This window comes from Pleurodeles waltl, chromosome 3_2 (genome assembly GCF_031143425.1).
Source record: "Pleurodeles waltl isolate 20211129_DDA chromosome 3_2, aPleWal1.hap1.20221129, whole genome shotgun sequence".
NCBI classification, from domain to species: Eukaryota; Metazoa; Chordata; class Amphibia; order Caudata; family Salamandridae; genus Pleurodeles; species Pleurodeles waltl.
Window position 1 is genome coordinate 215,083,483 of NC_090441.1, and position 26,557 is coordinate 215,110,039.

Genomic DNA, 26,557 nt, shown 5'->3' on the forward strand with positions numbered 1-26,557 from the left:
ACAGAATACACTGTCCCTTGGAGCACCTGTTCACAGGGTATTGACACTCTTTACTTCACACAGAGTGAGTCTCACATCCTTGCAGAGCCTGTCACCCTCAGGGTGCCGGTACAGAGACCACAACCCTCTGGGAACTCCTGTAGAGCCTGGCAGCGTCGCTGTACCTCTATAGAACACACCGCCTAACCGTCCATGTCTGTCACAGTACCCTGTTGGTCCCGCACACAATTCCCATCATCCTCTAGGTGACCGTACGGGACCATTAACCCTCTGTGGCTTGGTACACTGTTGGTGCTCAGCACTATGTACCACTACACTCAGGCTAGGTGACACTGTACTCCATCTCTGGCATCCCCACGCAGGGACACTGCTGTACCTTTGGACATGTGCACCCCAACACTGGGGCACTAGGTACTCCAGGGACATATATGCCACTGTAATGCAGCACCGGCCTCCCCTTATATATGTGAACCACACACTGTGGCATTAGGTACTCCAGAGACATATATACCTCTGTAATGCAGCACTGGCCTCCCCTTATACATGTGAACCCCACGCTGGGGCACATTCTCCACTCATTTTCCCTTAGACCACGAATACCAGAACACCCCGAGTACTGCAGTGCTCCAGTTTTGACTACATACATGTGTACTTCCACCTTGGCACACTCACTTCCTATCACTCAGTGCATTACCACACGTGGGCACTTGTCTCTTCCGTGACATGTGCACCGTGGCTCTGGGACACTGCTCCACACCAGTGATTTAGATTTCCGCCTTATGGAGGAGCATGTGAATGTCCTGTAGCTTCATGCTGGGGCTAGATCCAGACTCCTTGTCCAGGAAAGAACCCCTCCTCTCAGCCCAACGAGAGGGATTGTCTAAGCATTTGGGGGTCAGTGATGATGATACATAAACTCTTGTGTATTCATAAATCCTTAAACCACAGTGTTTGTTTTCTCTGTCTACAGTGGTTGGTTCAATGTGCTGAGTCGCGTTCACAGTGCTACAGCTCAACAGCTGCGGGAAATGCGAGATGAGCAGGCGAACCCTAAGAATGCAGTGGTGAGTGAAATAGCCCCTGGCCAGTGACTGCTCAGAAGGAACCCAACGTGCAGGTAGAATGTAGTGTTAAAGTCATCATTGGGCAGACTATTCCTGGTGCAGTGGCAGAGATTTGTGACAGGCTGAGCACGGCATCACAGCTTTTGTAGAGCAACTAGTGGTCAGATTCAGCAATGAGAGGTGGTGTTGACCAGGCACAACATTGTAGTATACTGTGGCTGGTGCAGTGCATATGATGGGGCATGGGACGCAGTTAATTGTCCATTTGGAGACTATTCATAGTGGAGTGAGTGTCATGGGGCTAAGTGTACTGAATTCTTCACTAGGAAAAGGTTCATTACAGGTTTTGTATAATGCGGATCAGCATAATGGATTGTTCCTTTGGAGAAGATTCATAGTACACTGCATGTGATGGGACTTCGAGCTGTGAATTGCCCATTTGAGTATTCATAGTGCAGTGCTTATGATGCGGATCAAAATAATGCATAGTCCACTGGGAGAAGATTCATGGTACCATGCGTATGAATTACAAGAAGATTCATGGTGCAGTGCATATGAATTGGGAGAAGATTCATGGTGTGATGCGTATGATATGGATCAGCACAAAAGATTGCCCATTGGGAAAAGATTCATGATGCAGTGTGTATGATGTGGATCAGCACAATGGATTGTCCATTGGGAGAAGGTTCACGATGCATGCGTATGATGCGATCAGCGCAATGGATTGTCCATTGGGAGAAGATTCACGATGCGGTGCATATGATGCGGTGCGTATGATGCGGATAAGCACAATGGATTGTCCATTGGGAGAAGATTCATGATGTGGTGCATATGGCACGGATCAGCACAATGAATTGTCCATTTGGAGACGATTCAAGGTGCGGTGCATATGAATTGGAAGATGATTCATGGTGTGATGTGTATGATGTGGATCCGCATAATGGATTGTCCATTGGGAGAAGATTCATGGGGTGGTGTGCGTATGACGCGGATAAGCACAATGGATTGTCCATTGGGAGAAGATTCATGGTGCAGTGCGCATCATGGGGATCAGCACAATGGATTGTACATTGGGAGAAGATTCATGGTGTGGTGCATACGAATTGGAAGATGATTCATGGTGTGATGTGTATGATGTGGATCCGCATAATGGATTGTCCATTGGGAGAAGATTCGTGGGGCGGTGTGCGTATGGCACGGATCAGCACAATGGGTTGGCCATTGGGAGAAGATTTATGGTGCAGTGCGTATCGTGGATCAGCACAATGGATTGTCCATTGGGAGAAGATTCATGATGTGGTGCATATGGCACGGATCAGCACAATGAATTGTCCATTTGGAGACGATTCATGGTGCGGTGCATATGAATTGGAAGATGATTCATGGTGTGATGTGTATGATGTGGATCCGCATAATGGATTGTCCATTGGGAGAAGATTCATGGGGCGGTGTGCGTATGACGCGAATCAGCACAATGGATTGCCCATTGGGAGAAGATTCATGGTGCAGTGCCCATCATGGGGATCAGCACAATTGATTGTACATTGGGAGAAGATTCATGGTGCGGTGCATATGACGCGGATCAACACAATGGATTGTCCATTGGGAGAAGATTCATGGTGTGGTGCTTACGAATTGGGAGATGATTCATGGTGTGATGCATATGAACTGGGAGATGATTCATGGTGTGATGCGTATAATCTGGATCAGCACAATTGATTGTCCATTGGGAGAAGGTTCATGTTGCGGTGCGTTTGACGCGGATCAGCAAAATGGATTGCTCATTTAGGGAAGATTCTCAGTACAGCACAGGTACCTTGTATAGGGGTTCAGCATAGTGCAGAGCACACTTGAAAACAATTCGTATTGCAGCTTCATTGGCAGTCGTTCCTAGTGCAGCGAGAGAACTTTTATGTTCTAGTTTGGGTAAATGAATAGTAGAGCACTGACGGTTAGACTGAGATTAGGCTGTGCAGTTTGCACCAGGAGGCTATACATAGGGTAATGAGGGTGGCCTATATCCCGTGTCTCACCTGCTAACTCAGCCTACTCGCCAGCTGGCACAGAGGAACGGTAAGAAATGGACACAGTCACAGCAGGGCCCTTAGGAATCACAAAAGGTACCAAATGTAACTAATGGACGGATAATAATAATATAAAGTAAGGCATTTTTCTGTAACACCACTACCTTGTCCTTTTCTTAGGCTCTATCTTCTCTATTTATAGGAGCTCTTCCAATAGACACTAATGTCTTCTGCGTACTTACATTCCTTGCTCCTAGATGTTCTGACCTCTCACCCCTCTCTTTCTGGGGCTCCACCCTTCCACTTTCCTCTCTTGTACAGCTCTGTCCTCTCATATTCCTTGTTTCTAGCCGCTCTACCCTCAGGCACTCTTTTCTCCTACCCTCCTCCCGTTCCTTGTTTTTATTGGTTCTACCTTCATGCACTTTTTTTCTCTTACCCTCTCCCGTTCCTTCTTTCTATTGGCTCTACCCTCATGCACTCTTTTCTCCTGCCCTCCTCTTGTTCCTTGATCTAGCAGCTCTACCCTCATGCTCTCTTTTCTCCTACCCTCCTCCCGTTCCTTGTTTCTATTGGCTCTACCCTCATGCACTCCTTTCTCCTACCCACTCCTGTTCCTTGTTTCTAGCGGCGCTACCCTCATGCACTCTTTGCTCCTACCCTCCTCCCGTTCCTTGTTTCTAGTGGCTCTACCCTCATGCACTCCTTTCTCCTACCCTCTCCCATTCCTTGTTTCTAGCAGCTCTACCCTCATGCACTCTTTTCTCCTACCCTCTCCCGTTCCTTGTTTCTAGCGGCTCTACCCTCCTGCACTCTTTTCTCCCACCCTCTCCAGTTCCTTGTTTCTAGCGGCTCTACCCTCATGCACGCCTTTCTCCTTCCCTTACCCATTCCTTGTTTCTAGCAGCTCTACCCTCATGCACTCTTTTCTCCTTCCCTCTCCCATTCCTTGTTTCTAGTGGCTCTACCCTCATGTACTCTTTTCTCTCACTCTCTCCCATTCCTTGTTTCGATTGGCTCTACCCTCATGCACTCTTTTCTCCCACCCGCTTCCGTTCCTTGTTTCTAGCAGCTCTACCCTCAGGCACTCTTTTCTCCTACCCTCTCCCATTCCTTGTTTCTAGCAGCTCTACCCTCATGCACTCTTTTCTCCTACCATCTCCCGTTCCTTGTTTCTAGCGGCTCTACCCTCCTGCACTCTTTTCTCCCACCCTCTCCCGTTCCTTGTTTCTAGCGGCTCTACCCTCATGCACGCCTTTCTCCTTTCCTTACCCATTCCTTGTTTCTAGCAGCTCTACCCTCATGCACTCCTTTCTCCTACCCTCGCCCATTCCTTGTTTCTAGCAGCTCTACCCTCATGCACTCTTTTCTCCTTCCCTCTCCCATTCCTTGTTTCTAGCGGTTCTACCCTCATGCACTCCTTTCTCCTACCCTCTCCCATTCCTTGTTTCTAGCAGCTCTACCCTCATGCACTCTTTTCTCCCACCCTCTCCGGTTCCTTGTTTCTAGCAGCTCTACCCTCATGTACTCTTTTCTCTCACCCTCTCCCATTCCTTGTTTCTATTGGCTCTACCCTCATGCACTCTTTTCTCCCACCCGCTCCCGTTCCTTGTTTCTAGCAGCTCCACCCCCAGGTACTCTTTTCTCCTACCCTCTCCCGTTCCTTGTTTCTAGCAGCTCTACCCTCATGTACTCTTTTCTCCTACCATCTCCCGTTCCTTGCTTCTATTAGCTCTACCCTCATGCACTCTTTTCTCCCACCCTCTCCCGTTCCTTGTTTCTATTGGCTCTACCCTCATGCACTCTTTTCTCCCACCCTCTCCCGTTCCTTGTTTCTATTGGCTCTACCAACATGCACTCTTTTCTCCCACCCTCTCCCGTTCCTTGTTTCTAGCAGCTCTACCCTCATGCACTCCTTTCTCCTACCCTCTCCCGTTCCTTGTTTCTAGTGGCTCTACCCTCAGGCACTCTTTTCTCCTACCCTCTCCCATTCCTTGTTTCTATTGGCTCTACCCTCAGGCACTCTTTTCTCCCACCCTCTCCTGTTCCTTGTTTCTAGCGGCTCTACCCTCATAAACTCTTTTCTCCTACCTTCTACCATTCCTTGTTTCTATTGGCTCTACCACCGTACACTATTTTCGTTTACCCTCTCCCATTCCTTGTTTCTAGTGGCTCTACCCTCATACACTTTTCTTCTACCCTCTTACATTGTCCCATGCTTGGGATCTATCTTCTCTATGGATAGTTCTCCCCATAGACACTCCTTTCTTGTTCCCTCACATATTTGTTTATCCCGGATATTCTAGCCTCTCACTCCTCTCTTTTAACATTCACTTTCCTCTCTTCTGGACCTTTATTCTCTCATTCTCCTTTTCTTTGGATGTTCTTCCAATGCATGCTTTTACATGCTCTCCCTTGTAGGCTCTGTCACATCCTTGATGCGTTGAGCTCTGCCCTCGCACATCTTTCTTCTGCCCTCTTTAATAATCCTCTTGTCTCCAGCTGTCATTCCACCTCCCACCCGCCACCGCCCGCTGTTTACATCTCTAGTCTATGACATTGCTCCTTGTCCCTCCTCATTCACATCCTATTCAGTGGCTTCAGGTGATAATCTCCCCTCTCCCTCCCACGCAGGGTACGCTGGATGTGGGACTCATTGACTCTGTCTGCGCCTCCGACTGTCCAGACCGGTAAGAGCACCTGGAGGAAGACGGGGCAGTAGTGGCATGGTTTTGGATGAAAAGAGATGCTGGCAGGTGCCTATCTAGAGAAGGGATAGGGGCAGGTGGCCCGCCTATAGGAAGGCCTGTGAGCAGGAGGCCCATCTTAGAGAAGGGATAGGACAGGTTGGACGCTTAGAGGTTGGGATAGCAAACAGCCCCATGCAAAAAAAGGATGGTGAGAAATCCCTTTCAGCCTCAAATCATCCATTGGTGTCTGCCCCTCTCCAAGCTTGTTTCCCCTAGTAATCAAGAACTCCCCCAGCCCTTGCATTCCTCATACCCTCGCATGTGCCCTCCCATTGGTCATGGTGTCGAGGAATGTTGGCTGTTAGGTCTGGAGATGCAGAAGAATCTCCAGATTCAAGGTTTGCATGCACAGCGGATCCAGAGGGATGTTGCAGGTTGTGGGGTTTGCAATAGTGTGATCTCAAACGCAGAGAGAGAAGCTTTGGTTCTAACTACATGCAGTTAGCCCTCCTCAGCACTTGATGTCAGTGTGGTGTTACTTGCTCAGAGCTGCAGATGGAGGGACATTGGCATGAGGAGATATCACTGACCCTTACCTCTGCTCCATCCAATGCAGGCCAAACTCCTTTGTGATCATTACTGCGAACCGTGTGATCCACTGCAACTCAGACGTGGCGGAGGAGATGCACCACTGGATCTGTCTGCTGCAGAAACCCAAGGGGGAGTCCAGGGTGGATGGCCAGGAGTTTCTGGTGAGAGGTAAAGTAGCAAGTACCCTCCCTGGCGTATGTAGCACTGAGGTGTCATCGGCGGCACTGCAAAGTATGTGACACTCTGTAGGAGAAGGGTGATAGGTGTACCGATGGTAGAGTACAGACCAGCAAAGTCAGCCACAACTGTTGTTTTAGCCTTCCAGGGCACAGCTATAATGAATCCCGTGCCATCCCCAGGCCCCCACTGCCAGGAAAGCGCTACCGTAGTCGGCCCCAGCCTGGAGCTTCCCATCAGGTCAGTCCACAAAATGTGAACATCAACTGTTCACTCTAACTACATCCAGACCTCTGCTCATGGCACATCTAAAATTGCTGCTGACCAACTACAGCAGACCCATCGACTGTAGGGCCACGATGGCACACATAGGTTGGTCAGCTGAACAAGTAATTCATAGCATGCGTGGCTGTAGATACACATGCTATGCACACTCCCACCATCTAATGTTAGTCTTGCATGTTTACATCTTGTTCTTCTTGGAAGAAGTCTTTCAAATAACAGGATCCAGTGATGACTCCTCTTCAAGTCAAGGCACATGCTCATCGGCTCCATCTTCAGGACAGCATGTGAATCTACAGCACTACATATGCAAATAGATGCTTAAGTAACATAATTCATATCTTGTTGCTTCTGTGGGAAGATCGGGCACTGGAAGAGTGACCGTTGTCAAAATCCTAACAGAATTCAAGGCAATAGAAAAGAAATACGGAGAAATAAGGATATTATTCAAAATAATGCAGAATCTTGAACAGGATGTGCAGGGTCAGGAATCATTTTGAATAACAAAACCTACAGCTCCAGCGATGCAGCAAAATATGAGAAACAAGGTGCCAGATATAGCAGGATTTCCTCCCTCTCGGACACCTCCTCTATGGCGGTGGTCTCCATGCTGTGGGAGAGGCAAAACAAGGCTATGTAGGAAGTAAAGCGCACACAGGTAACATGAGGCCCTATAGCATATAAAGCACACACAGGTAACACGAAGCTTCGTAACAGATAAAGCACACAAAGGTAACACGAGGCTTCGTAGCAGATAAAGCAAACACAGGTAACAAAAGGTTCTGTAGCACATAAAACACACACAGGTAACACGAAGCTTCGTAGCATATAAAGCACACAAAGGTAACACAAGGCTTCGTAGCAGATAAAGCAAACACAGGTAACAAAAGGTTCTGTAGCACATAAAACACACACAGGTAACACGAGGCTCCGTAGCAGGTAAAGCACACACAGGTAACACAAGGCTCTGTAGCGCATAAAACACACACAGGTAACACGAGGCTCTGTAGCAGATGAAGCGCACACAGGTAACACGAGGCTCCGTAGCAGGTAAAGCGCACACAGGTAACACGAGGCTCCGTAGCAGGTAAAGCGCATACAGGTAACACGAGGCTCCGTAGCAGGTAAAGCACACACAGGGAACACGAGGCTCCGTAGCAGGTAAAACACACACAGGGAACACGAGGCTCTGTAGCAGATAAAGCGCACACAGGTAACACGAGGCTCTGTAGCAGATAAAGCGCACACAGGTAACACGAGGCTCTGTAGCAGATGAAGCACACACAGGGAACACGAGGCTCTATAGCAGATAAAGCGCACACAGGTAACACGAGGCTCTGTAGCAGATGAAGCACACACAGGGAACACAAGGCTCTGTAGCAGATAAAGCGCACACAGGTAACACGAGGCTCTGTAGCACATGAAGCACACACAGGGAACACGAGGCTCTGTAGCAGGTAAAGCACACGCAGGCAACACGAGGCTCTGTAGCAGATAAATCACACACCGGTAACACAAGGCTCTGTAGCAGATAAAGCACACGCAGGCAACACGAGGCTCTGTAGCAGATGAAGCACACACAGGGAACACAAGGTTCTGTAGCAGGTAAAGCACACACAGGTAACACAAGGCTCTGTAGCAGATAAAGCACACACAGGTAACGCAAGGTTCTGTAGCAGATGAAGCACACAAAGGTAACACGAGGCTCCGTAGCAGATAAAGCACACACAGGTAACACGAGGCTCTGTAGCAGATAAAGCATACACAGGTAAAATGAGGCCCTATAGCAGATAAATCACACACAGGTAACACAAGGCTCTGTAGAAGATAAAGCGCACACAGGTAACATGAGACTCTGTAGCAGATAAAGCACACACATGTAACACGAGACTCTGTAGCAGGTAAAGCACATACAGGTAACACGAGGCTCTGTAGCAGATGAAGCGCACACAGGTAACACGAGGCTCTGTAGCAGATGAAGCACACACAGGTAACACAAGGCTCTGTAGCAGATGAAGCACACACAGGTAACACAAGGCTCTGTAGCACATAAAACGCACACAGGTAACATGAGACTCTGTAGCACATAAAACACACATAGGTAACACAAGGCTCCATAGCAGATAAAGCACACACAGGTAACACCAGGCTCTGTAGCACATAAAGCACACACAGGTAACACAAGGCTCTGTAGCAGATAAAGCACACACAGGTAACACGAGGCTCCATAACAGATAAAGCGCACACAGGTAACACGAGGCTCTGTAGCAGGTAAAGCACACACAGGTAACACAAGGCTCTGTAGCACATAAAGAACACACAGGTAACATGAGACTCTGTAGCAGATGAAGCGCACACAGGTAACACGATGCTCTGTAGCAGATGAAGCACACACAGGTAACACGAGGCTCTGTAGCACATAAAGCGCACACAGGTAAAACGAGGCTCTGTAGCAGATAAAGCACACACAGGTAACACGAGGCTCTGTAGCAGATAAAGCGCACACAGGTAACACGAGGCTCTGTAGCAGGTAAAGCACGCACAGGTAACACGAGGCTCTGTAGCAGATAAAGCGCACACAGGTAACATGAGACTCTGTAGCAGATGAAGCACACACAGGTAAGACGAGGCTCTGTAGCAGATAAAGCACACACAGGTAACACGGGGCTCTGTAGCACATAAAGAACACACAGGTAACGCGAGGTTCTGTAGCAGATGAAGCGCACACAGGTAACATGAGACTCTGTAGCAGGTAAAGCACACACAGGTAACACGAGGCTCTGTAGCAGATGAAGCGCACACAGGTAACACGAGGCTCTGTAGCAGGTAAAGCACACACACAGGTAACATGAGACTCTGTAGCACATAAAGCACACACAGGTAACATGAGACTCTGTAGCAGATGAAGCACACACAGGTAACACGAGGCTCTGTAGCAGATGAAGCGCACACAGGTAACACAAGGCTCTGTAGCAGATGAAGCACACACAGGTAACACGAGGCTCTGTAGCAGATGAAGCACACACAGGTAACACGAGGCTCTGTAGCACATAAAACGCACACAGGTAACATGAGACTCTGTAGCACATAAAACACACATAGGTAACACAAGGCTCCATAGCAGATAAAGCACACACAGGTAACACCAGGCTCTGTAGCACATAAAGCACACACAGGTAACATGAGACTCTGTAGCACATAAAGCACACACAGGTAACATGAGACTCTGTAGCAGATGAAGCACACACAGGTAACAGGAGGCTCTGTAAAAGATGAAGCACACACAGGTAACACGAGGCTCCGTAGCAGATGAAGCACACACAGGTAACACGAGGCTCCGTAGCAGATAAAGCACACACAGGCAACACGAGGCTCTGTAGCAGGTAAAGCACACACCGGTAACACGAGGCTCTGTAGCAGGTAAAGCACACACAGGTAACACGAGGCTCTGTAGCAGATAAAGCACACACAGGTAACACGAGGTTCTGTAGCAGGTAAAGCACACACAGGTAACACGAGGCTCTGTAGCAGGTAAAGCACACACAGGTAACACAAGGCTCTGTAGCAGATAAAGCACACACAGGTAACACGAGGTTCTGTAGCAGGTAAAGCACACACAGGTAACACGAGGCTCTGTAAAAGATGAAGCACACACAGGTAATGCGCGGCTCCGTAGCAGATGAAGCGCACTCTCGCACCCGGGTCCCATGGGCATGAGAAGCATGAATGCCTCAACAGGTATCAATAAAACAGTGTTTTAAAATATCATGAATAAGAACAGAAAAAAGGATACCACCAAGTAGAAAACTGTGTTTATATTGCCTTATTGATCCGCAAAAAAGGGGTTATTTAAAGCAGCATCAACTTTTATCCACAATAAGTGCGGTGAATAAAATAAGGTGAACACCGGGTGCTCTTGAGCCACTACCCGTGAACGGCGCATGTGAAGAGGTAACTACGATTGTATCACTCGTGTGTGGTAATTACCCTCCACTACGGCTTCTTTAGGGGCAGATTTGGTGGTTAATCCCAGTTGTTTCCACCCGTGATATCAGTTCGTTTCTCACAGCTGCTTCTCGACCAGCGCTACGTTTTCTATGCACTTTCCTGTCCTGATGATGGTTTTAAATATTTAGGGTCGACATAGCAAACGTGTGGCTCTTTTATTTATAACACGATACTGTTTTGATTATTCTTCAATATCAAATTCATGTTATAAAATCATTAAATATATTTGTTTGTATGTTTTTTTCTTCTTTTATTATATTCTTTATATTTTAAAATCCCTGCTTTATTGATACCTGTTGAGGTAATGTTGCAGATCTCACTAATTACCCAGGTCACAGCTGGTTTTACGGGTTCCTCTGTGCTTTGTTTTGCTGGGCATAAAAAGGGCAGTGCCACAAACAGCCTTGTGCACGCTGGTGGCTCTCACACCTAGGTGATCATCTCAGGTACAGTATTGAAGGGGTAAACCTTCTGAGAGGAACCTCTACAGAGACACAGAGCACAAGACCTGCAGACAGAGCACCTGTCGCGTGAAGGCTCCTGGTGTCCAGAAGCACCTGGGTCTTCTTAGACACATCCATGGAGGCTGAGAGTGAGACGTAAGAGATCTCCAAAGTCACCGCTGTTTTTAAAGTCGCTAAAGACAACGCAGTAGTGATGGGCAAGTAAGAAAATGATAAAAGCATGTAGGGGTTTAAAAAAGAGGTGAACCTAATGTGAGCGGGTCTGGGGCACTTCCGTATTGTCTATTTCTGCTTCTGTATCTCTGGCTTATCCGCTGTAGATCATGTTCTTAGTTCTCTTCCCCCACTCCATCCCTAGCGTCCTTTCTAAATCATTGTATTTGTTCTGCTCTCAGGCTGGCTTCATAAAGAAGTTCATGGTGGCAGCAAAATGTCCTCCCTGAAGTTGAAGAAGCGCTGGTTCGTTCTCACTCACAACGCCCTGGATTACTACAAGTCCTCCGAGCGCTCTGCGTCCAAGCTCGGGACACTTGTGCTCAACAGTCTGTGCTCGGTGGTGCAGCCGGACGAGAAGGTCTTTAAGGAAGCAGGTGAGTCGGTCACATCTGTGGGATTGTTGTGTCAGCATTGACATGTCTGAGGCTACATATGTGCAAGAAGAAAAGTCCAAAAGAAAGACCAGCGTCCTGTCTGCTGAATAATTCTAGAAGCAATAAAGAGTGCAGCTGGTGAACCTTTAAAGTGGTGGGGCACAGACTTATACACCAATGTGCAGGACGTGGGCAAGCACTACTCCTTCCCAGTGGGATGAGGGCTTCCCCCTAAAAGTATGAAAGATGAGGCAGAACATGGCATGTGGGCAACAGGGATGGGAGATAGGTGAGTGGGGATAAAAACTGACAAAAGATCACAACAGATGGTGGCAGGAAAGGCTGAGAGTGGCACTTGGATGAAGAAGAGACCACTGTGCCATAGTGATAAGCGGGTGTGTGCCGGGTAAATTAAGGTAGAGTGTGTTACAATTCAAGGAGAGGTATAAAGGGTGTAGAGAAATGCAGAGTGAAGATGGATGACACACTATAAACAATGCCGGAAACACCGCAGCGAAGAAAAACAATAGCCAGGCAATCGCAAAGAGTGAAAGAAATAGAAAAGGGCGACACGTGGATGAACACAAAAAGTGATGGAGATGAGAGAAGTGCAGCGCGTAAGAGGGGACAAAGAGTGACACTAAGAAAAGAAGAAGAGGGTGAGAGACAAGGGATCCCGAAGGTACATGAGGTGTGTCAGGGAGAGGGAAGCCCGGCCCCCTCGCCATGATCCAGACCTGCCACGAGGCCGATATCTGATAACCACAGTAAGGCTTCTGCAGCAGCAGCTTCAATTCTTCTTGCTCAGTTTCCAGACTTGAGCAGCTTTTGAAGCAGTTTTCAAAGAAGTTACTCAGAAAAGCAAATGATGGACCAGACTGGGTTGTTGGCATCGGAGACAGGCAGTGGGGGGCATAGTAGGCATGCGTAGCAATAAACGGGGACTTCGACCGTCAGCCACGAGTGATGCTCCCAGTCGGCTGCTGCATAGCATGCCTGGACCGAGGACTGTGTCCTATCCTTCCTGTTTCTGATACTTGGTTTGGGCTGAGTTGGAGAAATTGGGAAGCAAGCAGATATTCCTCTGATAAATTCCTTCATGCTAGGCAGGACTCCCCTGGGACGGTGGAACAGCGAGCCCAGGAAGGCTGCTGCAGAATACTTTTACATTCTACATGTGTTTAGTGGGCGTCTGTGTTTTTCATGTCCAGTACGGGGGCAGTAGGCTTGGTCCTCTCCAGAAAAGCCAGTCAAGCAGCAGAGTGTCTCACAGGTTGGCAGCTCAAATGTCGATCACACACTAGAATAAGCCCCGTAGTTCAATTTCAGAAGGCCCGGTGTGCATTATCACTTCACACAGACATGCATGCATCAACCCTATGCTTGATGCATGGATCTGACTTAGAAGACTGACCTGCCTCTGGCCAGGCTGCACATTGAACCACCCAGAGTGCATTATATCAGTGCAATGGACTGATAGCCTCAGGTTCACTTAAGTGTAATCTGGGGGCACCCTGAGGAAAGCCCCAATGACATCTCTACCAGAGTAGAATGCAGGCACACTCGTGCTTTGTACCACTCGAAGGTGCCTGGCTCTGTGATCCACCAAACGTGTCACACTGGAGGGTGCAAATTTTGGGAGGGGAAAAGCCCCAACACCCTAATGGACAAGCTGCCCCTGTCAATAAGCGCAGGCTCCATTTGCACCTCAACAGGGGCACCACTCGTCTGCCACAGCACTAAGTTCCACGGCTCTGCTCAAGGATACCCCTCGAAAAACAGCTGGCTTTGAAAACTACAGGCCATGGTCATGCCATTTAGGATGCATTAATGCAGACTTGGCCCTTGGTTCATGACTAGAAATTGGTATTGAGTTATTAGGTGGCACATTTAGCGATTCACCACAAATTGAAAATCTTGCTCTTGGGCGGAATTACGAACTTGTGCAATTAACAGCATCGTAAAACCTCATCTACAAAAAACAACTAAACAGTCCTTAATGAAACAAGTTGAAATATGCACACTACTTACTGTCTCTTCAGTATTACACCCACCCCCTCCAAAAGCGTTAAATAATCTGAAAACATCTTGGTTGTTACACCAACTTAATTTAAAATATTGTTATATAGAGCAGGCTTTCATCAGCAGCAGTAACCCGCCGTCCTGAATATTCCATTGTATCCAGTATTAATGAAGACAACACTGTTTACCCAATATGTCAACTGTATCATGCCCACCCCACCAGCGTTCTGAGGGGACCCAGGTTATGACATCAAACCAACCCTGACTCCCTTGAAGCAGCTGATGAGGCGTAGCTCCAACGATTGCTGGACCTATTGTGATAGAGCAAGAGCGCCCAGCTCGTAAAGACCACACATTATCAGCTAAGTGATACTACTCGCCGGGTAACTAGTAGTTACACCTGTCTAGAAACAGGATGCGACTACGGTGTGTTAAAGTACATTAATTTTGTACTAACATGGCTACATCCATGATGCGTAGCTTCAAGTGGCAATTAGACTTCCTGGTCTTGAATAACACACTCTGATCTTCCATGTCGTCTATTCTTTCACTATTCTGAGGTACCTGACGCTTGTTTCAAACAGAAGTTGACAATCTGCCAAAACCGACTATAGTCACACCTTCCTTCTTGGACCAGAAGACCTTCTTTTTCAGCATCATCGCAAGACGGTGTTATTCTTACGAGACCCTTCTAAAGGAACATTATCACTTTTTTGGATCAAGACTCCTTTCAGCTAGTTTTCGAGTACTGTTACTTTATTTGTAAACACTGTTTTCCTTGAGGAGGCCAGCTGGTCATGTGTGAGGAGAAACACACCTTGGCTCCCAGTGTCAGAGGGTCACAAACCTACCAAAGAATGACATCTGAAAGCGTAACTTACATTGATGAATTTTACTCTAGACCAGGCCACCGTGCTATGCATTGTGGGGTCTCAACACATTTAGTACAAAGTAGACCTATTGTGAGCCCAATCACTGCAGAATGTAGCATGGTACCACTCGCCTTCAACCCACAGAAGCCGCATCACTTTCAAACTCCCCCGATGACTGGCTCACTTCCTCCATTTCTTATTTATGTAAATAAGGAACACTCACTCGCTTCTGACCTGACTCCTTTCGGGTCCTGTGAGTAGCTTCACATGCTGTTCTGCAGTGCCCTCACCCTGACCATAATGCAGCTCATTTTCTACCAGTTTTAATTTGAGGATACCCCAATCTTTCCACTCCATGGACACCTGACAGTGCCCACTGCATGAAGGACAGAAATAGGTTTTCTGAAGCATAATGATTCCCAGACACAATTACTGTCTCCGACACCAAGCCCTCTATCAAACTCTCCCCACACCAGATTTCTGTACACAACCGATGTGTCACCTCCACCATTAAGGATAAATGCCTAGAAGTTTTTTGATACATCAGCAGACGCCATCTAGTCTGTCCCAGACATCTAAGGGTCTATGGGGTCCAGAATACTACGGGCAGGACAATAATCTGAAAATAGTCTTGGGGTTAAATCTCCTGTACGTCAGTGTACCGACTTCCCATCAACATCTAATCTCTCCTCGAAGGTGTTTTCCTCGTCTAAGCAGATACGCACTGGCTATGCTCAACATACAGGAGTAAGAAAATGCAGCCCTGTGCCTCCCGCCTCTGCAGTGCTCTTCCATCTACAATAGTAACCTGCGAGAGCTCAGAGTAAAGTAGATGCTTGGTGTACCCCAAAGGTTTGGCAATGGAACATGCATCCTCTGAACATTGCTACTGAAGCTTGGTCCATCCCCCTACAGATTTAAATTAAAACCCCATTTTTATAAATTTGATCCGCAGCTACTGCTCTCAACCACAAAGTAATGTGAGGTTATTCATTCCACAGAGCAGCAAAATCTGTATATATCTTTGCGGTATTTGTGTACCACAGATCTATAGAAATGGAGACTCACCATGCAGACACCAACAAACAGACCTCCAAATCAGCCATCCAGCAATACCAGTAGCAACTGAAAGCCCCCAAGCACGCAGCACTAACCGAGCAAATAGGCAACAGTACTAATAACTCTGAGGAAATGTTCTCCATTGTGAAGGAATTCACCTCGGCCGCCATCATTTCTGCTACCATCAACCCATCACTCTCTCCTCCTCTGTGACAAGAAGCACAATCTACGACAACCTCGAACCCCAACCGAACCTTCTTAAAGATAATGACAGCACCTCAGAAACTATCCTGACTTGCTGGCCCGCTATCACCTACATGGAAACCACCACGGCCATGCACTCCATCCACTCAGGAGCCCCATTGAACCCTTGCCCGCACTTCGCCTTCACAAGAGGTCTTGAGACCCTCTGCCTCACCCCAGTCCTCAATGACTCCCTTACGATGACTATTTTCCTGGACCACAGGAGACACTCCACCATACTGCTTCCACTGAAAAAACCCTACAGCAGATCTAACTTCACCGGCAAACTACAGACCCATCTCCCTTCTACTCTACCCAGCTCAAGTCTTGGAGAACCTCACCAACAAGAGACTAACGAACCACCACCTCCTGGAGTTTTCCCAGTCAGTCTTCAGAGTGAACCACAACACTGAAACTGCCCTCATCACCACCACTGATGACATCAGAACCATTGTGGAAATAGGCAACACCACAGCCCTCATCCTCCTCGATCTCTCTGCAGCATTCAATGTTGTTTCCCACCTGATCCTCCTCCAACGCCTCCACAACTCAGGTATTCAAGGAAGAGCCCTTCAGTTGATCAGCTCCTTCCTCACAGGACACATGCAGAAAGTCAGCCTACCCCTGCACCCCAAACCCACCGAGCTGATGTGTGGAGTCCCCCAGGGATCATCACTCAGCCCCAAGGTCTTAAATATCTGTATGGCCACACTTGCCAACATCAAACGATCCTTATATAATTAACATCATCTCAGATGACACACAACTCATTCTCTCCTCTCACCAAGGACACCACCAGCACCCAAGCAAAGTTTGAGTCAGAAATCTCCCTCTGGATGAAACCCAACTGCCTTAAGCTGTACTCTGATAAGACGGAGGTAGTACTCGGTTATAAAGGACTAATCATGCTTGTCTTTTGTCTGGTGGCCATCTGAGCTCTAGCCCACACCCCATGTGGCCCACAACCCGTCCAGCCAAGCTAGAATTTGAGAATTCGAGAATCGAGGTCAACAACAGACCGTAGATGTCTAGCCGATTCAACTTGATGATCTCACCCTTCTTCAACACCCTCATGAACCTCAGGAAAATCTTTGTGCCTTCCTCAAAAAACCTTCAAGCTAGACTTCGGAAATCTCCACCCACCGCATTTAGAATGCAGCAGCCAAACTCATTCAATCTCCCTCGACATACCAACATTTCTCCTCACCTCTTAGACCTCCAGTGGCTCCCAAGACAAAGGCTGCACTGTTCAGGTCACTCTCACATGAATACAAAGCACTCCACAACCTAGGCCCTGCTTGTCTGAACTGCAACATCAGCCTTCACACCCCCACCAGACACCTTCACATAGCCAACCTCCTAATCGCTGTGTCCCCCCAGATCCAAAGAGCCCGAGCCAGCTACCACGCCTTCACGTGCCTGGCTTCTAATGCCTAGAACAAACTCCCCCTTCACATTAAGGCCACCATCTTAGTCCTTGAATTCAGGAAGAAACTGAAAACATGGCCCTTACTATCAGCGCCAGGAAAAACTGTGGGTTAAGATGCACACTTTAAAAGTGGCCTGAACATAACATAACTAAGAGCCTGGTTTATATTGTGGCTGAGAGACAACAGCAAAGACATTCCCTCCCTGCCAAGACTGTGGTCTGCCTGACAGATTTAAATGCAGGCGGACCATCATAAGATAACAGCGGAGACTACTCAGTGACTACCATGGTCTAACTTCTGTGACGGCCCAATGGAGAAGTGCCATCAGAGGTTTGGCTAAATGTCCTCCCACCTAATTTAAAAGGATGTACATTTAGCGGTTTCTCAGTGCCTGACACTGCTAGGAAAACCTGGCAGTAAGGGGCTTGGAAAAGTGCTCAAGGATGTCCCATTCATCGTGGGAAAAGGGGGGGCTTTGTTTTTTTATTTTCAAAAAGAAAATCCTGATTTGGATTTTCTTTTTGAGAATAAAAAGAAATTGATATGTTTGCTGCAAGGCTGTCATGTTGACGAAGATGTACAGCAAAATTAAAATGCATTGACAGGAACCGTCATGATGGTGGTTCTTATGAATGTTAGAAAAGTCCACTGGACCAGCTAAGATTGCAAAATCTGGCCATCAGCACCTCAGTCAGGGCAACAAAGTACATTACTCTGTCGGTCTGGCAGCTGACCACAACAAAACATATGAGGCCCTTAATCTATAGCAAATGTTTCAATCCCTCACCGTCTACTGCTAGCTCTGTTTGGTTCCCACGAGCACTGATCTTCCAAAGCATACCAGGGCTTGTGCCACAGTGCTTTTGTCAAAGGAAAGTCCTCCCTTATGTTGTTAAATGTAAATACATATCTTTGTATTGTGGAGGAGATACTCAGTGTTTTAGAATATTACCATTAATAACATATTCTTTTCTTATGTTCCTAGGGTACTGGAATATTATAGTTCATGGACGTAAACATTCATATCGGCTGTACACAAAACTCCTAAACGAGGCGATGAGGTGGGCATCGGCCATCCAAGGTGTTATTGACAGCAAAGTGCCTATAGAAACACCCACGCAGCAGCTGATACGAGACATCAAGGTAGGTTGTGGCACATGGGAGACTTTAGGGTTCAATTCGTCAAGAACCCTTATGGGCCCTCATGGAAACATTCACTATCCAAATGCAGGGCTAGGATAAACCACTTTCTTAAAGAGACATTACATCCATAATTTGCACAGCGACAAACAAAATTTATTGATTAGGGTATTTGATTAGAGTAGAAGAAGCTCTAGTGGGCAATGGAGTGCTATACATGGAGCACTGTACATAATCTTGATAAGAGTTTGAGTGCATGTATTGGGGATATGCTGACATACATCAGAGTGATCATCAACAGCTCCTTTGGGACCGCCACCTTCCTGGAGAGCTGGAAACACGCCGAGATCAACGCCCTCCTCAAGAAACCCAAGGTGGACCCAAAGGAGCTCAAGAACTTTCAGCCCATCTCCCTGCTCCCCTTCCCAGCAGAAGTGTTCGAAAATATTGTCAACAGACAACTGACCCGCTTCCTCAAGGAGAACAACACTCTGGACTCATCCCAATCTGGATTCCGCAGCAACTACATCACCGAAACCTCCCTCATAGCCGCCACCGACGACATCAGGACCCTACTTAACAATGGCAAAACTGCAGCCCTCATCCTCCTGAACCGTCTGCCACCACACCCTACGCACACGCATCCACGAAACGTAGGGATCCGCAACAGAGCCCTGGACATGATTACCTCCTTCCTCACTGGCAGAACCCAGAGAGTCCACCTCTCTCCATTCCGCTCTAAAGCCACCAAGATCATCTGCAGCGTACCCCAAGGGTCATCCCTCAGTCCGACTCGCTTTAATGTTTACATGACTCACAAACATCATCCGATCACACAACTTCAACATTGTCTCATACGCCGATGACACTCAGCTGATCCTCTCCCTCACCAAGGACCCTGCCACAGCCAAAACCAACCTCCACGAAGGAATGAAGGCCATCGCCGAATGGATGAACAGCTGCCTGAAACTGAACTCTGACAAAACGGAGGTCCTCATCCTCGGCTCCACCCCCTCCGCCTGGGACGACTCCTGTTGGCTTGCCACACTGGGAACCACACCAACACCCACAACCTGGGGTTCATCCTGGACTCATCGCTATCAATGAGCCAGCAAGTCAACGCAGTCTCTTCCTCCTGCTTCAACACCCTCCGCATGCTTCAGAAGATCTACAGATGGGTCCCCATGGGAACCAGAAGGACGGTCACCCAAGCCCTCGTAAGCAGCAAACTGGACTACGGCAACACCCTGTACACAGGAACCACGGCCAAGCTCCAGAAAAGACTGCAACGCATACAGAACGCCTCCGCACCACTCATCATGGACATCAACAGCCACAATACTGCCCACCTGAGAGACCTGCACTGGCTCCCTGTCAACAAGAGAATCATGTTCAAGCTCCTCACCCACGCTCACAAAGCACTGCCCAAAGCTGGACCAGAATACCTCAACAGACGACTCACCTTCTACACCCTGACCCGTCAGCTTTGCTCCACTGACCTTGCCCTCCCCACCGTTCCATGCATCCATAGAAAGACCATCAGTGGCAGATCGTTCTCACACCTCGCCGCCAAGACGTGGAGCATCCTTCCTATCCACCTGCTACAGACACAGGACCTGGTAACCTTCAGGAGATACCTCAAGACCTGGCTGTTCGAGCAGTAGCAGCACCCTCGCCCTCCCTTCAGCGCCTTGAGACCCTCACAAATGAGTAGTGCGCTTTACAAATGCTATGATTGATTCATTGCCTCCTGTAGTGCTCAGATATGTCCATGTCCTCAAGCAAGGCCCAGATCCATCCGTTAATACTCACATGTACATCTGCAGGGGCTCCAGAAGCTTCACAGATGTGTCCATGTAACCCCAGGCCAGACATCCACAGGGTTCTCCTCCTCCAGTGCCACACACATGTATCCATGTAACCCCAGGTCAGACATCCACAGGGCCCCTCCTCCACTGCTGCACAGATGTATCAATGTAATCCTAGACCACACATCCACAGCCCCCCTCCTCCAGTGCTGAACAGATGTCTCCATGTAACTCCAGGACAGACATCCACAGGGCCCCTCCTCTAGTGCTGCACAGATGTACCAATGTATCCCTGGGCCACACGTCCACAGCCCCCGTGCAGCACTGGAGGGGAGCCTCTGTGGATATCTGGCGTGGGGTACTGTAGGAGGCTGGACTGGCTTGTAGTGAGTACCAAGGGGTACTTGCACCTTGCACCTTGCACCAGGCCCAGTTATCCCTTATTAGTGTATAGGGTGTCTAGCAGCTTAGGCTGATAGATAATGGTAGCTTAGCAGAGCAGCTTAGGCTGAACTAGGAGACGTGTGAAGCTACTACAGTACCACTTAGTGTCATATGCACAATATCATAAGAAAACACAATACACAGTTATACTAAAAATAAAGGTACTTTATTTTTATGACAATATGCCAAAGTATCTTAGAGTGTACCCTCAGTGAGAGGATAGGAAATATATACAAGATATATATACACAATAGCAAAAATATGCAGTATAGTCTTAGAAAACAGTGCAAACAATGTATAGTTACAATAGGATGCAATGGGGAAACATAGGGATAGGGGCAACACAAACCATATACTCCAAAAGTGGAATGCGAACCACGAATGGACCCCAAACCTATGTGACCTTGTAGAGGGTCGCTGGGACTATTAGAAAATAGTGAGAGTTAGAAAAATAACCCTCCCCAAGACCCTGAAAAGTGAGTGCAAAGTGCACCAAAGTTCCCCTAAGGACAAAGAAGTCGTGTTAGAGGAATAAGGCAGGAAAGACACAAACCAACAATGCAACAACTGTGGATTTCCAATCTAGGGTACCTGTGGAACAAGGGGACCAAGTCCAAAAGTCACAAGCAAGTCGGAGATGGGCATATGCCCAGGAAATGCCAGCTGTGGGTGCAAAGAAGCTTCTACTGGACAGAAGAAGCTGAGGTTTCTGCAGGAACGAAAAGGGCTAGATACTTCCCCTTTGGTGGACGGATCCCTCTCGCCATGGAGAGTCGTGCAGAAGTGTTTTCCCGCCGAAAGAACGCCAACAAGCCTTGCTAGCTGCAAATCGTGCAGTTAGCGTTTTTGGACGCTGCTGTGGCCCAGGAGGGACCAGGAGGCCGCAAATTGAACCAGCAGAGAGAGGGGACGTCGAGCAAGACAAGGAGCCCTCTCTGAAGCAGGTAGCACCCGGAGAAGTGCCAGAAACAGGCACTACGAGGATGCGTGAAATGGTGCTCACCCGAAGTCGCACAAAGGAGTCCCACGTCGCCGGAGACCAACTTAGAAAGTCGTGCAATGCAGGTTAGAGTGCCGTGGACCCAGGCTTGGCTGTGCACAAAGGATTTCCGCCGGAAGTGCACAGGGGCCGGAGTAGCTGCAAAAGTCGCGGTTCCCAGCAATGCAGCCCAGCGAGGTGAGGCAAGGACTTACCTCCACCAAACTTGGACTGAAGAGTCACTGGACTGTGGGGGTCACTTGGACAGAGTCGCTGGATTCGAGGGACCTCGCTCGTCGTGCTGAGAGGAGATCCAAGGGACCGGTAATGCAGCTTTTTGGTGCCTGCGGTTGCAGGGGGAAGATTCCGTCGACCCACGGGAGATTTCTTCGGAGCTTCTGGTGCAGAGAGGAGGCAGACTACCCCCACAGCATGCACAAGCAGGAAAACAGTCGAGAAGGCGGCAGGATCAGTGTTACAGAGTTGCAGTAGTCGTCTTTGCTACTATGTTGCAGGTTTGCAGGCTTCCAGCGCGGTCAGCAGTCGATTCCTTGGCAGAAGGTGAAGAGAGAGATGCAGAGGAACTCGGATGAGCTCTTGCATTCGTTATCTAAAGTTTCCCCAGAGACAGAGACCCTAAATAGCCAGAAAAGAGGGTTTGGCTACCTAGGAGAGAGGATAGGCTACTAACACCTGAAGGAGCCTATCAGAAGGAGTCTCTGACGTCACCTGGTGGCACTGGCCACTCAGAGCAGTCCAGTGTGCCAGCAGTACCTCTGTTTCCAAGATGGCAGAGGTCTGGAGCACACTGGAGGAGCTCTGGACACCTCCCAGGGGAGGTGCAGGTCAGGGGAGTGGTCACTCCCCTTTCCTTTGTCCAGTTTCGCGCCAGAGCCGGGCTAAGGGGTCCCCTGAACCGGTGTAGACTGGCTTATGCAGAATTGGGCACCTCTGTGCCCTAGAAAGCATTTCCAGAGGCTGGGGGAGGCTACTCCTCCCCTGCCTTCACACCATTTTCCAAAGGGAGAGGGTGTAACACCCCCTCTCAGAGGAAGTCCTTTGTTCTGCCATCCTGGGCCAGGCCTGGCTGGACCCCAGGAGGGCAGATGCCTGTCTGAGGGGTTGGCAGCAGCTGCAGTGAAACCCCAGGAAGGGCAGTTTGGCAGTACCAGGGTCTGTGCTACAGACCACTGGGATCATGGGATTGTGCCAACTATGCCAGGATGGCATAGAGGGGGCAATTCCATGATCATAGACATGTTACATGGCCATATTCGGAGTTACCATTGTGAAGCTACATATAGGTAGTGACCCATATGTAGTGCACGCGTGTAATGGTGTCCCCGCACTCACAAAGTTCAGGGAATTGGCTCTGAACAATGTGGGGGCACCTTGGCTAGTGCCAGGGTGCCCTCACACTAAGTAACTTTGCACCTAACCTTTACCAGGTAAAGGTTAGACATATAGGTGACTTATAAGTTACTTAAGTGCAGTGTAAAATGGCTGTGAAATAACGTGGACGTTATTTCACTCAGGCTGCAGTGGCAGGCCTGTGTAAGAATTGTCAGAGCTCCCTATGGGTGGCAAAAGAAATGCTGCAGCCCATAGGGATCTCCTGGAACCCCAATACCCTGGGTACCTCAGTACCATATACTAGGGAATTATAAGGGTGTTCCAGTAAGCCAATGTGAATTGGTAAAATTGGTCACTAGCCTGTTAGTGACAATTTGGAAAGAAATGAGAGAGCATAATTCCTGAGGTTCTGATTAGCAGAGCCTCAGTGAGACAGTTAGGCACTACACAGGGAACACACACATATAGGCCACAAATTTATGAGCACTGGGGTCCTGACTAGCAGGGTCCCAGTGACACATAACAAACATACTGAAAAGATAGGGTTTTCACTATGAGCACTGGGCCCTGGCTAGCAGGATCCCAGTGAGACAGTGAAAACACCCTGACATACACTCACAAACAGGCCAAAAGTGGGGGTAACAAGGCTAGAAAGAGGCTACTTTCTCACAGGTACATGGATATATCTGTGCAGCACTGTAGGAGAGGCCCTGTCAGACATCCAAAGGGCCCCTCCTCCAGCGCTGCACAGATGTATCCATGTAACCACGGGACAGCCATCCACAGGGCCTCCGTCATCCAGTGCTGCAGAGACGTATCCATGTAACCCCAGGCCAGACATCCACAGGGTCCTCTCCTCCAGTGCTGCACAGATATATCAATGTACCCCCACACCAGACATCCACAGAGGCCCCCTCCAGTGCCAATATAACCACAGGCCAGATATCCACAGGGCCCCTCCTCCAGTGCTGCACATATGTACCTATGTAACCGTAGGCCAGACATCCACAGTGCCCCTCCTCAAGTGCTGCTCAGATGTATCCATTTAACCACAGGACAGACATCCACAGGGCCTCCCTCATCCTGTGCTGCACAGATGTAGCCATGTAATCCCAGGCCAGATATCCACCGGGCTCCATCTCCTCCAGAACCGCACAGATCTACACATGTAACCCCAGGTGAGATATCCACGGGCCACTCCTACAGTGCTGCACAGATGTTTCCATGTAACCCCAGACCAGATGTCCACAGCCCCCTTTCTCCACTGCTGAAAAAGGTGGGGCCATGAGACTCCAGGGCAGACATCCACAGGGGCCCCTCCTACAGTGCTGCACAGATGTTTCCATGTAACCCCAGACCAGATGTCCACAGCCCCCTTCCTCCACTGCTGAAAAAGGTGGGGCCATGAGACTCCAGGGCAGACATCCACAGGGGCCCCTCCTGCAGTGCTGCACAGATGTATCCATGTAACCCCAGGTCAGACATCCACAGGGCCCTCCTCCAGTGCTGCTCAGATGTTTCCATGTAACCCCAGATGTCCACAGCCCCCCCCCACCACTGCTGCAAAGGTGTGTCCATGTAACCCTGGCAAGACATCCACAGGGCCCCCTCCAGTGCTGCAAATGTATCCATGTAACCAGAGGCCAGACATCCACAATGCCCTCCCAAAGCAGCCCAGATGTATCTGTAGGACCTTACACCTCCAGGGACTCCAAGCGTAGCACAGATACATCAGTAGGACTCAAAACCAAATACATGCAGAGATCCTCCATAGCTGCCCAGATGATAACCGCCCTTCATACACCTACTGGGGTGCTCCGTATCTGCCCCAATAGGCCTTATAATCCCAAATGACAACCCCACAGAACAAATCTTAGTAGCAGTATGTGTCCATATGTCGGGTCTTAGCTGCCCAGCAGCCTCTCTGTGGTAATATTAGCATTGATCTGATACCAAGTACTGTTTGAAAACTGACTTCTTTCTTTAGGAAAACTGTTCCAACTGCGAGTTGGTGGAGCAGACGTACAAGAGGAACCCTATCCTGCGGTACACCCAGCATCCGCTGCACTCCCCGCTACTTCCATTGCCCTACGGGGACGTCCGCCTAAACCGTAAGTCCTTTTTATCTCGAAGGAGCAAGATGTCTGTATGATTAAAAGCAATTTGTTGTCAAGTCTTAATATAAAAAATATATATTTATTTGCCATTTACTTTTGGATGCCTACTTGTGATTGGCCCTCACTAGTGTGCATTTACTCCCTCTGTGTGTTTACTTCCTCAGTATACACTCACACCCATAGTATAGATTTGCCATTTCTCCTTGGTTCATCCGCTCACTACAGCATCTTCCCTGAGAGTGTCTTCACCTGTTAGGTGAATCCTAATCAGTTCAGTGGGACCCATCTGTTAATGAGCTTCACCTGCTAAATAGGCCCTCCACCCCTTCTGTATGCCCCCATCGAGTCTGCGTGCCCATCTCCTGTATTGTCCTCACCTGATCACACTACCCTCGACGCCATTCAGTTTGTGCCCAACTGATGCAAACTACCTTCTTAGTCTGCTCTCTCGAGATGTTGAACATTTGATTCTTACACAAACTCCCTTGCCTGGGATACAGAGTCATCCCACCTAATGCCTTGTGTACCCCAGTACTGCTACGATACAGGAATATACAATCCCTTAAGGGACCCATGCCCAGCCCCCGACGAGCACAGGCTCTTCTGGAGCAGCACCCTATTGTGAAATGTGAGTACCCGACATGGCCACCGCGTGTATTCATTAAACACCGCTCCGACCATGCACAGCAGTAGATCCCAGATTGCCCGGGAGATTTTGCAGACTTAATGTGAAGAGATCTGGTCTGGTCTTGGTTGCAATGAGCAGCGTAAAAGTTTCCTTTTGTTAGATTCCCAGAAATGAAATAAACTGTGTGGATTAGGAAGAATGAACTCATCAGCCACGTGCCCTCCCATGGTCATTCATAAACCTCCTTCATTCTTTCCCACGAGCTGTTTGCATCAAATTCCATCCTCCCTCTTATCTTAGTTCCTACAGGCCCGCTTACGTTGTTTCCAAAAGGGACTCACAAGTTAACTGGTACTGTTGCTCTTACATTGATTATTAAGAGCTTCTTCTGTCATTTCCTGATGTCTCATTTGCATTAAATGTTACATTCTGTCTTTCAGTACCTTCCACCAGGTCCTCTTGCATGCATTTCTACAGGCCTTTTTATGTAATTTCCTGTAGGTCTCGTAGTATTAATTTTTACACGTCCTCTTTGTGGACCTTTATTTTGTAACCTCCTTCATTCAGAAATG

At 48.5% G+C, this 26,557-nt stretch overlaps 1 protein-coding gene across 1 annotated transcript in view; it reads left to right on the forward strand.

The window, feature by feature from the left end:
* LOC138286710 (unconventional myosin-X-like) overlaps positions 1 to 26,557 on the forward strand; it is a 483,148-nt gene that overhangs the window by 428,796 nt on the left and 27,795 nt on the right. Inside the window, exons 29-34 of the mRNA XM_069227214.1 lie at positions 971 to 1,064; positions 5,723 to 5,778; positions 6,395 to 6,537; positions 11,696 to 11,890; positions 18,502 to 18,659; positions 25,228 to 25,351. Of these exons, the coding sequence (XP_069083315.1) occupies positions 971 to 1,064; positions 5,723 to 5,778; positions 6,395 to 6,537; positions 11,696 to 11,890; positions 18,502 to 18,659; positions 25,228 to 25,351 (770 nt within the window). The remainder of the gene's footprint in view (positions 1 to 970; positions 1,065 to 5,722; positions 5,779 to 6,394; positions 6,538 to 11,695; positions 11,891 to 18,501; positions 18,660 to 25,227; positions 25,352 to 26,557) is intronic.